This window comes from Monomorium pharaonis, chromosome 8 (assembly GCF_013373865.1).
Source record: "Monomorium pharaonis isolate MP-MQ-018 chromosome 8, ASM1337386v2, whole genome shotgun sequence".
In the NCBI taxonomy this organism is placed as follows: domain Eukaryota; kingdom Metazoa; phylum Arthropoda; class Insecta; order Hymenoptera; family Formicidae; genus Monomorium; species Monomorium pharaonis.
In genome coordinates, this window is record NC_050474.1 from 9006293 (window position 1) to 9021127 (window position 14835).

General features: G+C 37.8%; 2 protein-coding genes across 5 annotated transcripts in view; one reads left to right on the top strand and one right to left on the bottom strand.

The window, feature by feature from the left end:
- Nucleotides 1-14835, bottom strand: part of LOC105831306 (probable DNA mismatch repair protein Msh6) — a 59429-nt gene that overhangs the window by 20793 nt on the left and 23801 nt on the right. For all 4 annotated transcript variants that reach the window (XM_036291369.1, XM_036291370.1, XM_036291372.1 and 1 more), the window contains one exon: nucleotides 11911-11995. In XM_036291369.1, the coding sequence (XP_036147262.1) occupies nucleotides 11911-11995 (85 nt within the window). The remainder of the gene's footprint in view (nucleotides 1-11910; nucleotides 11996-14835) is intronic.
- LOC118647121 lies at nucleotides 8404-9655 on the top strand. Its single transcript, XM_036291379.1, has 2 exons — nucleotides 8404-8986; nucleotides 9058-9655. Exons 1-2 carry the CDS (start codon nucleotides 8867-8869, stop codon nucleotides 9268-9270), a joined length of 333 nt encoding a protein of 110 aa, XP_036147272.1. The 5' UTR covers nucleotides 8404-8866; the 3' UTR covers nucleotides 9271-9655.

Sequence of the window (14835 nt, forward strand, 5' to 3'; positions counted from 1 at the left end):
ATATACCTCGTCGAGTGCGAGGATATTTACGAGACGATGAAACGTGATATTGCTAGGTTCGACACAAGCGATTATCCGGTCGACAACGCGTACGGTATGCCTCTCGAGAATAAAAAAGTTCCGGGCTTGATGAAAGATGAGAATAATGGCGTGATAATGACTGAGTTCGTTGGACTTAGAGCAAAGATGTATGCGTTAAAGGTAGATGGAAAGAAGGACACTAAAAAAGCGAAAGGTGTCAAGAATAATGTAGTAACGCGAACCATAACATTTGATGATTATACCCAGTGTTTGAGAGATGAGATCGAGATGACGCGTAGCCAATCATGTATAAGATCCAAGCTACATAAAGTATATACGGTGTCCGAAACAAAAATCGCTCTAAGTCCATATGATGACAAGAGATACCTTATACCCGATTCAGTTGAAACGTTACCGTGGGGACATTATCGAATACCACTATAATATCTTTAACATTATATGCACATTTAAATTACATGCACATTAAAAATAATTATATATATATTTTTATGTTAAAAACATGTATTAATAAAAATGTATTAAGGAAAGGATGATAAAGAAATCTCACATAATATAAAATTAATATAATAATGTATTTGTTAAATTGTACTTTTATGTGAATATAATAAAAACAATTTTTATTGGATTAAATAACAGTGTCTTTATGTATCCATGAATTATGCGATCCATCGAATCCCAGCCACTTGACATAAATATCATCTCCTTTTCTGCGCAATATTTTTTCAACGAGATACACGTCAGGATTTGCAACACGCTGCAGCTCATATTCGTAAAATCCTCCAGCGATAGGTTTTCCAGAGGAATCTTCCAGTACATATGTCACAGGATTGGTACGCTGTACTTTAATAATTTTAAATATCTCCGTAGTCCAATTTGGTGTATAACCCTTCTCAAAAACAGTTTTGAATTTGCTGACACGCACCGAGTCACCGACTTTAAATCGCGCGGGTGCCGCAATTTTTATGTGACTATACACCGTGGTTAAGAGTTTTTTAGCGATTGCAGGCGTAACATCGATAGGTCGCATGCCAGTAGTTCGATGCTTTCGTGCATTGTACTCTGACATGAGATGTGGCAGCAAATTAATCCATCTATAATTTCCATTGAGTGTAAATTGTTTCCACATGACGTTTTTTAATGTTCGGTTAAAGCGTTCGACAACTGATGCTTTCATTATAGAGTATGTAGAATAATGATTGATATTATGTTTATTTAATAGTTTCTGCACGTTGGTGTTATAAAATTCCTTTCCTTTGTCTGTTTGCAAATTTTTCGGACATCTGCCATCTTTCTGAATTATCTTTGCAATCGCAATAGCAACTTCGCTACCGCTCTTGGCCTTCAGCGGTACAGCCCATGCATGCTTGCTCAGCACGTCGATAACGGTGAGTATGTAGTGATAACCTCGGTTAAATCGTGTGTAAGGACGCATCTCAACCACATCCGCCTGCCACAGGTCATCGTATCCGTGAACTATGACGCGTCTTCGAGAAAAATTTCTTCTCGCCGGAGCATGCAACTCCTCAACCAACAATTGTTTCTCAGACATGTTCAGAGTATGACATGTAAATGGTGCATATATTCAACGTACTAACTTTTTTACTCAGCACGATGAGTTACTGCGTCGAGCTGTCTTTGAATCTCGTTTAGCGTATGAGCTGTAATTTCAACCTTACTTTGAAGTGTCTCAATCTTCCTCTCGATTTCATCCTGTCGATCCTTTAAAATTTTCACAGTTTGTTGCACGTATCGTTTATTGGCTGCATCACTATCATCTACAGGTAACGCTAAACGTCGAATCTTGCACGACTTTGCATCAAAATCGGTGACAACCATGCAAAGAGCGTTATCACGCATGTAATTTCTGACTAATCCGCTCCATTGATAATATGGTTCCGCACCACCTCTTCCGAGTGATGTTCCAAACTTGTTGATTGACATTTCGATGTTGACTAAATGATTTGTTTCGCGCAGTTTTAATTTATAATAAAACCAGCCTCGCGAAGTTCCTCGATAATTGATAGAATCTCGTTGTCGTGAGCATTGTGCCCTGCCTGGTGTGAGGCCTCGAGCAATCGAAGGCGATCCACAAGCTCGTTGGGATCATCCCAATGAACATAATCGATCTTGTTATTATTTAATGTAATAGCGCTTGATAAACCTTGTCCAACTTTTGCGTCTGTTACTAAGGGTGCAATTATATTTTTATATTTAGACCCTTTGTTACCCATTACTTGATTATGTGCAATATGTCCTCGTCTATATGCATTTGTCACCAATAGAATGTTTTTATAATTTTGCAGGTCATTATTCGTGTACATGTTGGGCATTTTCATGAAAATTAATTCGTACAGACCAGGCGTTCCCGTGTATATTTTACCATCTATAACTATGTTATCATTCTTATGTATGTCGATGCGTTTATCGCCGAGCATCGTTCCAAAGTCGGTGAAGTAAACTCCGTAAACAGTATCTATAATGACTGGTTTTTTACCACTCAGAACAGCCCCCATATATTTTTGACCTAATGGACCATAGTGCATGTGCAACTTTTCACGTCCCTCTCGCGTTTCCAATTGTTGTCGAATAGACGTCACAAGCGGTTCATTGGCTGCTATTTCAAAAACGTCTTCGACGGAAGGTACATGACTGTACGATAAATCACTATCATGTAGTATTTGCGATGTTTCATTCAAATTAGTTGGTACAGTTTTTGATCGTCTCATTTTTTTAACAGGAGTAGAGGTCATTATAGAATTAAACGAAGCGTTTGATCGCTTTCGTTTGGGTTTTGGTTCTGCGTATTCGTCTTCCCCCGAGAAGAACGATTCATTCTTAATCGGATCTGATACATCACCAATAGTGTTTTCAACAATCTGTTTTAATGGTTCGACAATGGGCTTAAAGTGTCTCTCCAACGCCATTTCTTCTTGCACTTTACCCGCTTTCAAAGCGCGATATTTTTTACGAATTGAATCACTTGTTTTCGCAATCTCTTTCACAATCTTCTCACGATCCATATTGTTATCTGTGTTATCCATGTTGAGAAACGCTACTTGGTCAACGTATCAAAAACAACTAACTGCTTTATGGTATTGCGAAGTCATTAAATCCTTTTCGATATCGTCCATCGGCGAGTGCGCTATCCTTATCTATCACTAAAAATCCATACTTTTGTTGCCAACAAGTATGACATAAATTGCTAAAATCCTCATAAGACATGTCGGTATTTACATGATCGTTGTACGCATGTTTTAGATTGGTACCATCCTGCTTGAATAAAATTAGAAAATTTGCATTGTCGCGTATAAGATGTTTCGGTATCTTTGCATACGTCTGACAGAGATAGAAGCAGTCGACATCCACGTGTCGCCCCATTGCAAAGTAGTCTCTTATCGTATCTTGCTTATCACACGCCACGTCATCAAAGATAAAAATGGAATTCGGAAGCGCTTCACTCGGTTGAATGACATCACAGTTATTGGCAAATGCAAAATAACTAACTTCTTCAATCGGTGTCAATAAATTTTCCAAATACAGATATTTCGGTTGTTGTAATGATTTCGAGTACACATACACATTCTCAAAACGTACTCCATGCGGACTTTCCAACAAGCTTATTAATACGTTTGTCTTGCCACAATTTGACGGACCGCAAATTATACCACGTATAGAACTCGGCAACATGTTTCCATGCCTCCTTATTTTTCTTTTGGACATTATTCTGTCATCGAAATTTGTTACTTTAATCGCTGGTGAATGTTGTACGAACCGCATATTTTCTCCCTCTATACTCTGATAAAAACTGACAAAAATTAATAAGACCGATCTATTTATAGAGACGCACCGAGCAAAATTGTTCAGTATGTAAAATGTTTCTCATATTGTCACATCCCTCCGATATACTCGATTTGAGTGTCGAGCAGTTAGAATTCGTGTCGAAACCTATTCTGCTACGCGTGTGTAGCAATTATATCGAATACGTGTGGGACAGGCTTCCGGAACACATAAAGGCTGATACGGAGATTCGAAGCCATCGTCGTTGCTACGAACATTACAATCAATCGTTGCACCAGACGCACATCGACGGCCCCGCACCGTTGATAAAGAATTGTCGCGAATGCCAGCGGTAGGTCGCGGCTTGTTAAATCGTGTGATAAATGCGCTTCCTTTCGAACTGCACATACCAGGATATCAATTTTGCGGTCCAGGTACTAGGTTGAAAAAGCGATTGGCCAGAGGTGATCGGGGTATTAATCCGTTGGACGCGGCATGTCGCGAACACGACATTGCATACTCCCAGAGCAACGAACTCACCGATAGACACGCAGCTGATAATATACTCGCTGCGGAAGCGCGAAAACGCATTACAGCGAACGATTCGACTTTCGGAGAAAGAGCTGCTGCAGCAGCCGTTTGGGCAGCTATGAAAACTAAGACAAAAATCGGTATGGGTTTGAAAAAGAAAAAAAGTGATAAAAAGAAGAGAGCGAGTAAACGAATACTTCTGAGAACGAGTAAACGAATACTTCCGGTAGCGAAACGCGGTGGTGTTTTACCCATTCTACCGCTGTTGGGTGTTCTCGGGTCGTTGGTCGGTGGAGCGGCGGGAGTTGCGAAGGCTGTGAATGATAACAAGGCAGCACAGCGTCAGCTGAACGAATTGAAACGTCATAATCGTGTCATGGAAGGTCATGGAGTTTATCTCGCTCCATATAAGCGTGGACAAGGAGTGTCGACGAAAAAAAAAAAAACGTCAAAAAGACGTTAAAAATGCCAAAAGGTGCAACTACCAACATACAATTATTACAGTTAGCGAAACGTATGAGCATTCCACACTTTAGAGGAATTTTTATGCGTACAGCATTACCAACGGTTGGAGCATATCGAAACGAGAGCGGTATTGTAAATTTAGATAACGCTGAAGGATCAGGTACACACTGGGTGGCATATGCAAAGAGAGGAAATCGCGCTATATACTTTGATAGTTTCGGCAATCTTAGACCACCGAAAGAACTGGTGCAATATTTAGATGTAACGTGGATCGAGTATAATCACACGCCTTATCAACGTTATGATCAAAGCAACTGTGGCCAACTATGTCTGCGTTTTCTTCAAACAGTTAGTAATCAATTTAAAGGCTAACATTATGCAATTTAACTCAGTATTCGTTTCAACATGTCACTGACGTTTACGGTAACTGGCAAGAGTAGCATCCTCGCGGTAAGCTATTTTCCAGCCGTAGATTTGAGCGATGGCGATTATGAGCTTGGTCTCACAGATTTTGAAACATACTATACCATACCTAATGTAAATTCGTCGAATAACAAATTTTATTATGACAAAGACAACAAGGAAATTACAATTCCCGAAGGATCGTATGAATTGCGTGATATAGATAGATATTTGAAACGCACAATTTTACAATCTCATTCCAATGTTGTGGAAAAGAGAACGTTTCACAAAGAAGATGAAGAAGAAAGCGAATATCCGGTGGTGATTCGTGCTAACAACAATACAATGAAGAGTGAGATTATGTGTGCTTATCAGATAAATTTCTTTAAACCTAACAACGTTGGATCGCTGTTGGGATTTTCATCGCGTATTCTTGAATCGCGAATGTGGCATGAATCGGATGCACCTATAAATATCATAAACGTAAACATTATTCGCATAGAATGTAACGTGACTGCGGGTGCGTACAGCAACGACAAGTGCGTACACACAATACACGAATTTTCGCCGAGGGTGCCACCAGGATATAAGATATCGGAAACGCCTGCACAGATCATTTACCTTCCAATCGTTGCACGGAGCATTACTGATTTGACGATTCGCATTGTGGATCAGGACGGTCAATTACTCGATTTTCGTGGAGAGGAGATTACTGTTAGATTACACGTACGAAGACGATAACGTGAGATGCTCGTGTTGAATGAGCAAGTGAAGGATACAATTTTTACACCAATCAAGAATATTCGACCGTGTGAAATAAATTGTAAGACAGTTAAAAATATTCACTCATCTGATAAAAAGAATCTCACCGCGTCAAACGTTGAATTTTTAAAATCATTGGGATTTATTGTACGAAATATCTAAGATGTCTAAGATCTTGAACATTGGAGGTGAGCCGATCTTTGACGACAGCATCGTCAAGATCGAGACTCATACGTACAATCCGTACGCCAACACCACTTTTGGATACAGCGATGAAATAAGGATACCCATACAACAGCAGGATTTATACACGTTACCATGTGAAAGTTTTCTCTACGTCGAAGGAAGATTGGTAAAGAAGAAAGACGATACGGATAAAGATGAGATAAATCTCGGAAATAATTGCGTGGCGTTCATGTTTGATGAAATTCGATATGAACTCAACGGTGTGGAAATTGACCGCAACAGAAACGTTGGAATAACCAGCACTCTCAAGAACTATGTATCGTTGTCATATGACAAAGCAGTAATTATGCAGAATGCAGGATGGGAATTTTCGTATAACCTACCGGAAGGATACTTCAACTTTTGCGTACCGCTTAGTGTATTATTAGGCTTTTGCGAAGATTACAAACGCGTGATTGTTAACGCTCGTCATGAATTGATTTTGATACGAGCGCGCAACGATAACAATTCTATCGTTGGAAATTCTACGGCTCAACCGGAAATTGAATTATTTAAAGTGCAGTGGCGAATGCCGCATGTTACGTTAAACGAAGTCAACAAATTATCTTTGCTGCGAGCTTTGGAGAGTGGACAATGTCTAAGTATGAGTTTTCGCTCCTGGGATCTGTATGAGTATCCTTTGCTGCAGAGTACGACGAAACATTCATGGGCTGTTAAAACTGCAATTCAGCTCGAGAAACCGCGCTTCGTTATTTTCGCACTGCAGACAGGTCGAAAAAATATCATGTCTCAAGATGTTACGATCTTTGACGACTGTAATTTAACCAATGTAAAACTTTATTTAAACTCTGAATTTTATCCGTATGACGATATGAATTTAGACTTTCGTAAATCTAGATATGCCATTCTATATGACATATATCGACGTTTTGGTAAATCTTATTATGGATATGAGTGTGAAACATTGCTAAATGTAATCACATTCCTGGAAAAAGGACCTTTTGCGGTCATTGACTGTTCGCGACAAAACGAATCCGTCAAGAGTGCTACCGTAGATGTGCGCATAGAATTTGATTGCAAGGAAAATGTTCCTGCGAATACTACCGCTTATTGTCTCATTTTACATGATCGTGTAATTGAATATTGTCCGTTGTCCAACGTAGTGCGCAAAATCATGTAACATTAAACTGATAAAAACTGAGATATTTGGTATTAAATTACAGTCTTGAAGAGTTACTCATAATGATCGTACCGACATTTGTGGATCTGCAAGGATTTATTGTCGATAAAAAATTTATCGTAAAGGAAGTAGCGGTACTGAAAAAAGGAACTGTTCTCGCACATTATATTTTTGCTAGCCCCATGCCATGGCGTGTTCTTACAAAATCCGACAAGTCTTGTGCTTCTTGGTTGATTGCATATCATCATGGATTGCAATGGAAAGACGGGATGATACCGTACAGCATGGCGAAACGTCTGATTACATCTGCTGTGTGTAATACGGATGACAGCAATACTATCATATACGTTAAGGGACTTCAGAAACGAGAATGGTTGACGGACATGCTTGATACCGATGATGGGATATATATCAAGACTTTGGATGCAGATTATGAAGACATTAAATCTTTAAATAATCTAGATGTTAGTAATACTATACGATGTGAAAAACATATTAAGAATTGTGCATTACAAAATGTATTTAAAATATATAACTGGTGGTCACAATATCAAAATAATTGTGGAATTTTTTCAAAATAAAGAAAAATAAAATGCAATAAAATGTTTTCTATCCTTTTCCCATATAAGATATATAGATGTATGAAATGGATATAAGATATATGTAGGAAGATGTATGAAATGGAATATGATATGTTTAATATCTTAGTACTACTACTACAATCTTAATATGCTCTTTGACTGAGACGTTGACCGAGATAATATAAGACGATCTCGTTGATAAATCACGTACGATAGAAAAAATTATATGAAGTCACGTACGATAGAAAAAATTATACTTTAACACAACTTTTTTCAATTTATTTCACAAGTGATAGTTCAATATCGGTTCGATGGCTATATGATATAGTTTGATAGCTGTACGATGCGGTTCAATATCGGTTCGATAGCTGTATGATACAGTTTGATAGCTGTACGATGCAGTTCAATATCGGTTTGATAGCTGTATGATACAGTTTGATAGCTGTACGATGCAGTTCAATATCGGTTCGATAGCTGTATGATACAGTTTGATAGCTGTACGATGCAGTTCAATATCGGTTCGATATCTGTATGATGCAGTTTGATAATGTCTGATATAGATGTATGAAATGGTTTGGAATATGTTTAATGATTTTTATTTCGAACGAGATGTTAACTGAGACGTTAACCAAGACAGCATTATAAAGCTTTGAAATGAGAATGCGTGCAGATAAAAAAATTCCACAAAGCTGACACGGCTTTTTCAAATTCATCTCTCAAGTGAGAGTAACGCACATCTTTAGTCTACTGCTTCTCGACGGTGCAGACAGATCGTACAAACTTGTGAACAAAACTTGTGAACAAAACTTGTGAAAATGCAGAGCATCCGCATTGAATATCCTGTCACTGGCGTAAGTGATAGTGCAAGTTTATGACAGGTGAAGTGTAAAAAATTAAATAATAATAATTATTTTGTTTTTAGTATGTATGCGTTGATGGGATGCCGGTTCGACGGGTCGTTATAAACAACGAGGTACGCGTGGAGGTACCACTTCCAGGTCCTCCAATCAACATCCCTTTAGGAGGGTTATTGTCGGTGCGCGAGTCAATAACTAATCAAGTAAGTTTTTAGACATTTATATTTTAAAAAGATGTTAAATTATAAGATTCTAAAAAATGCTAATTTTTTAGCCATGGATCTACCGAGAGGATATCAGAATACCCGGTTTTATCAATATTAACAGGAAATTTTGGACGCATTGGAGAAGGGATTTATTAAGAGCGCAGAACGACGATGTATTAGAACGTTCGTGCGGCCTATTTGGCGAAGCCGACGTGTGGGACCTGCGCCGTCTATTCAGCATGCGTCCTTTAATAGACGAAAATCATGAAGTTTGGATATAAATACATAAATATATGAATATATGAATATATAAATGATTAATTTTGGATATAATTATATAAATATATAAATATAAAGTTATATAAATATATAATATGCGTTCTCTTTCTCACTCCCTTCCCTCGCTTTCAGTTGCACTCATCCCACCCATTAAATACAATATTCTCACTCTCTACACTCATCGCACGCTCTCGCTCACACATACCGCATGCTACACATCGCATACTATTCATCACGTTCTCTCCTTCCCACCCGTTATATCCATATTCCCGCATGCTCTCTCACTTACACTCATCACATGTTCTCACTCATACACATCGCATACTATCCATCACGTTCTCTCGCTCCCACCCATAACGTAGTACATTCTCGTTCGCTTGGCAGCGGCGGCGGCGGCGGCTGCGGCGGCGGCGGCGGCGGCGGCGGCGGCGGCGGCGGCGGCGGCGGCGGCGGCGGCGGCGGCGGCGGCGGCGGCGGCGGCGGCGGCGGCGGCGGCGGCGGCGGCGGCGGCGGCGGCGGCGGCGGCGGCGGCGGTCGCGGACCCCGATTCCCCCTCTCCCGCTCCGGGTCGCGGACCCGAAAATACCGCGTCAGCAATTTCCGCACCGCGAGATCCTCCTCCCCGCGTGACGTCATACCCCCGCGCCTACCGGTACCCCCCGCACACCCCTCTCCCGCTCCCGGGTCGCGGACCCGAAAATACCGCGTCAGCAATTTCCGCACCGCGAGATCCTCCTCCCCGCGTGACGTCATACCCCCGCGCCTACCGGTACCCCCCGCACACCCGCACCCCCCTCGGAGCCCCGTAGTTAGAACTGTCATAGTATTAACTACTCACAACACACAATTTAATTACATTAAATAAATTAATCTATTGTATAATTTTATTATTGTTATTGTTTACATATTAATTAATACTAAATTATTAATATTATTATTACTACATATTAATATAGTTACATTTATAATTACGTTTGCTTTTGTTATATTGAGATCGCTGATATCTCTACGGAAGGGTGAGAGGACATCGCGGAATCAGTGCGCAAATAAAGAATGCAGATGTAATTTTGTATAAAATCACGTAATACTGCAAACGATTCTGAGCTGTCGTATACTTTTTTTATCATAGATTGAAAAGGGTAATAATAATACACACGTGACTGTCTGGATGAGAATAATTAGTTTTTCATTGATGAGCAGTTCTTAATTACTCGCGCAGGTCAATTGTATTAATCAAATACCGGCCTGGTGACAATGATCCCGTGAGCCGTGTATGTCACGTGGCGCCGGCGTGCGCCGTGCGTGGCGAATCTGAACGGTCGCTGTCGAGCGTATAGTACAAGAGATGTCCCAGATGAGTCCTTTCGTATGAGTTCGTGATTTTGATCACGAAGATTAATCATGAGATAGCTGAAGATTTACAAAGTAAAAAACGACAGGAAAACTATGCGCAATACTAGACACGTATACTGCGAACAGCCACCATCGAGCAAGAGCACATGAGAAGTGGAAAGTGGAAGCATAAAACTTATACTAATGGAAGGGGAATAGCGTATACCATCCGTATGCTGAAACTGTAGCCTTGTTCGTTTTGTCTGTTCTGGGTCTACTCAGAGCAAACCCAAGCAGATCAACGCACTCTAATAGGTTGGCGTCATCGGAATCAACCTATTAGATTGCGTTGGTCTGCTTGGGTTTGCTCCGAGTAGACCAGAACAGACAAAACGAACAATACTTGTGTCCAACATCTGTGCGACAAGGACAAGTAGAACATGACTTGACATAAAATAAACTAGTTTTCTGTCTCATTTCATAACTTTTCCTCATAATGCGCATGAACGGCCGTATTTGTAGGTATGAGACAGAACTAGTTTTCTGTCTCACTTCTTGGACACACTTGTACAGGTTCTTTTTCCCTTCCATTAGTATAAGTTCTATGAGTGGAAGTCGGGAGACGAGCCGACGCAAGTTACGCTAACATGGCGTTCCGCGATCTAAGTTAGCCTAGCCCGGTAGATGCTGCCACTTGGCAGTAGATGGAAATATCAATGTAGCAAATGATTCTTAAACAGCTTTACTACATTTACTTTATATTTCAATATATCCATGTAAGATCTATCTAAATTTTAATTAGACACACTGATTTTTAGCCACCATCGTATTCGCTTAAGCTTTAATATTTTCTAACTTTCAACAGCCCCTTGAATTAAAATGCTGAAAGTTGCGAGCAACTTCAGCAGTTCTATTTACAACTAAAATTTAAGAACGGTCAAGATTAATTCAGACTACAATTTCATATGCGCAACCAAAAATTAAGAATGAATGAATTATGCAAGATGCATTATGCTGCATTGTTGTGAATTTAAGAACACAACCAAGGATATAATGTCTAGTCCGCCGGATCCACAACATTTTTGTGCCTGTTATTAAAAAAATATAAAACAGTATTGCAAAAACTATCATACCATTTAATAGAAATTATTTCCTAGTTTTAATTCATATTTTCATACTTGTTTCTTTAGCTGTTGTAAGTAGTTCAAAAACAAAGTGATGTTCCAAATTCGGTGCCTTTCCTCTATTATAAATACAAATAACAAATACAAAATGTACATGCATCTAAAATTTTCTGAAATTATGATTACCTTCATTTAAATAAGGTTTTAAACCGTCAGGCCATGCAAAGCTCGAATTGTCTTCTTTTTTGAAATAACTTCCTTCGTGAAGTTTCTTTAAAAAGACAAAAAGACATTTAACCCTGACCCATCAATTTAATTCTAACTAAATTCAACTTTTAATTAACTAAAATTCACGAAAATCGTGAAACTTTTTAACATACCCAAAATCAAATTTTAATTAAGACTATTTCATCTCAAAGTAAAATGTTTTAAAAGTAATCTGTACTTTTTTCAATGTCAATATCTTCTATGGCGGCAAAAACATTTTTGTTTGTTATTGGTTATGAAATTCCACTAAAGTGTACAAGGGTTAATACATACAACAAAATGTAATTAATTTATCGATTAATAACACAGCTCCACAAAAAAAATCGAAATTTTGTTTGCAGGGACCCGACTCATCTTACTATATGTAATCGAGCATGCTGAAACCGAATCCGGAGTTCAAATAACCCCATTACGTCTGGTTTTTTCGTAACCTCAAAAAATAGATTAAAAATCATAAAATTCAATAAAAATCCAAACAAAATCCCATAATCACATATCCCATCAACTACACAACCCCATAATCTTAAAACCCCATAACCCTAAACTTTCAAACCCTACAACCCTTAAACCCCATAACCCAGTGAGAAAAAAATTTATGCGCGTTTAAGAGGATGCTAAAGCCGTGTGTTTTACCGACATTCTGTTTGATCATTTAATTTCGAATTGAATTTACAGAATTGATAATCCTTTTACACTTTTAAAGTACGTACAGTGTACAAAGGATTGTGTACGTCGTACACAAATGAGCCCGATTAGATAAAGACCAAAAATGCAAAAAATTTTTTAAAGTTTATTTGTTCATAAAAATATTTGCTTCAAAATACAAGTTATGTAGCTTATACGTACAAATAAATGGTGTTCCCGGGTTCGGAATAGATTGAGGAATAAGATTATAATCGCCAAATTACGATTACAAGCCGTAAAAAAAAGATATTTTTATAATAAAAGCGCTTAAATGAATAAAATTTTTGATCACATAAATGTTTTTTTACGGCTTGTAATCGTAATTTGACAAATATAGTCTTATTCCTTCTATTTCAAACTGCGAGACACCATTTATTTGTAAGTATAAGCTATATAACTCGTATTTTAAAGCAAATTTTTTCATGAACAAGGATAAATAATGACTCTGCATTATCGACCTCAATCAAGTTTGATGGGCAGTTTAACATCCTCTTAAGCAGTGAAAATCAATGTTTGAAACAGCTATGCCCTTTAACCCGTCAATCACGTAACCTTAAAACCCCATAATCCTAAAACCTGATAACCTCAAAACCCCATAACCTTATAACTCCATAACTCCATAGATGACGAGTCAGAAGGGTCGCTTCTATTAGGGTTGAAAAAAAAAACTTTTTTCGTGTTTGCATTCCAGGGCACCTCCACGTGAAAAAAAACAATAAAGAAAACGATCAAAAAACGATGGATAGAATTTGATATCACTTTCCTGTATTTTAATTCTTATTCTTATCTATTTAACTTTTGTTATTCGTGAGAGGCGAGGGGACCTCACGAAAATAAAGCACCTCAAAGAGAACAAAAGCCTGCTACGTCCACGTCGTTGTTCCTGGGTTTGGCAGAATGTAGATTTTGTGGCAACAATACATGGACCTTAGGTGGCCACATAATTATTCGATTATTTAGTTATAAGGTTTTAAGGTTATGAGGTTGTGGGATTGATGGGATATATGATTATGGGGTTTTGTTTGGGTTTGAATTTTATGATTTTTAGCCTATTTTTGAGGTTACGAAAAAACCGGACGTGATGGGGTTATTTGGACTTCGAATTCGGTTTCAGCATACTCGATTACATATAGTAAGGTGGGTCAGGTCCCCGCAAACAAAATTTCAATTTTTTTTGTAAAGCTGTGTAATTATCACTAAAAATGTGATTATTGATTATAATAAACGACTAAAATTTTTTAGTTGTCTTGAAACTTCAAATACTAATTAATTATCAATTAATAAAATAAATCAATTAAAATAATTTGTTGTATGTAATTGTAATTAATTCAGTTATTTATAATTCATTCAATTAAATAAATATAATTACTGATTAAAAAATTAATTATAACTTTTAGTCACTGCTTTATAACATTTAATAGCTTAAATAATATTAAGCAAATATAATACGATAACAGGTCAATATATCGAGCAAAGACAAATTTTTCTAATACAATATAATTTATTCAATAAACATTATATAATTTTTATAAACATATAATTATATAATGTTTATTGAATAAATTATATTGTATTAGGAAGATTTGTCTTGGCTCGATATATTGACCCGTTATCGTATTATTTTTGCTTAGCATTAACGAGCTCTTTATATTTGTTTTGTTGTTAAATAATATTGATTGATGTAATGTATTAAATAATTGACTAATTATCGACTAATACCAATTTAATCTTTTTTTAAAATAAATACTTTTTAAAATCGTAATAGTGAATTATAAAAATTCACGATTAATAATTACTATTTTTTTTTAATCAATGCTATTTTAATAACACAGCCACACAAAAAAAGTGGTTTGGCCTGTATACCAGACCCATGTCTGGTAATTAATTGCTGTGTAATTAATTGAATAAATCGTGATTATTCCTGACTAATCATTAATTTTTAACATATTATTTTAGTTCAGTGCTCGGAATTAGTTGCACATTTCGCCTCGATTCCTGAGGCACCGCCTGCTATGCCCCCACTACTGCTGTAGGCTCGACGGCCGAGCCGCCGATCGCGCGCGTGGCCTTGTGTCTCAGGAGCGTTCTACGATAGATATGCCTGGTCCATTCGCGTGATTAAAAAATTTTCTTGCGCTGTGAATAATTTTTTTATTTTTA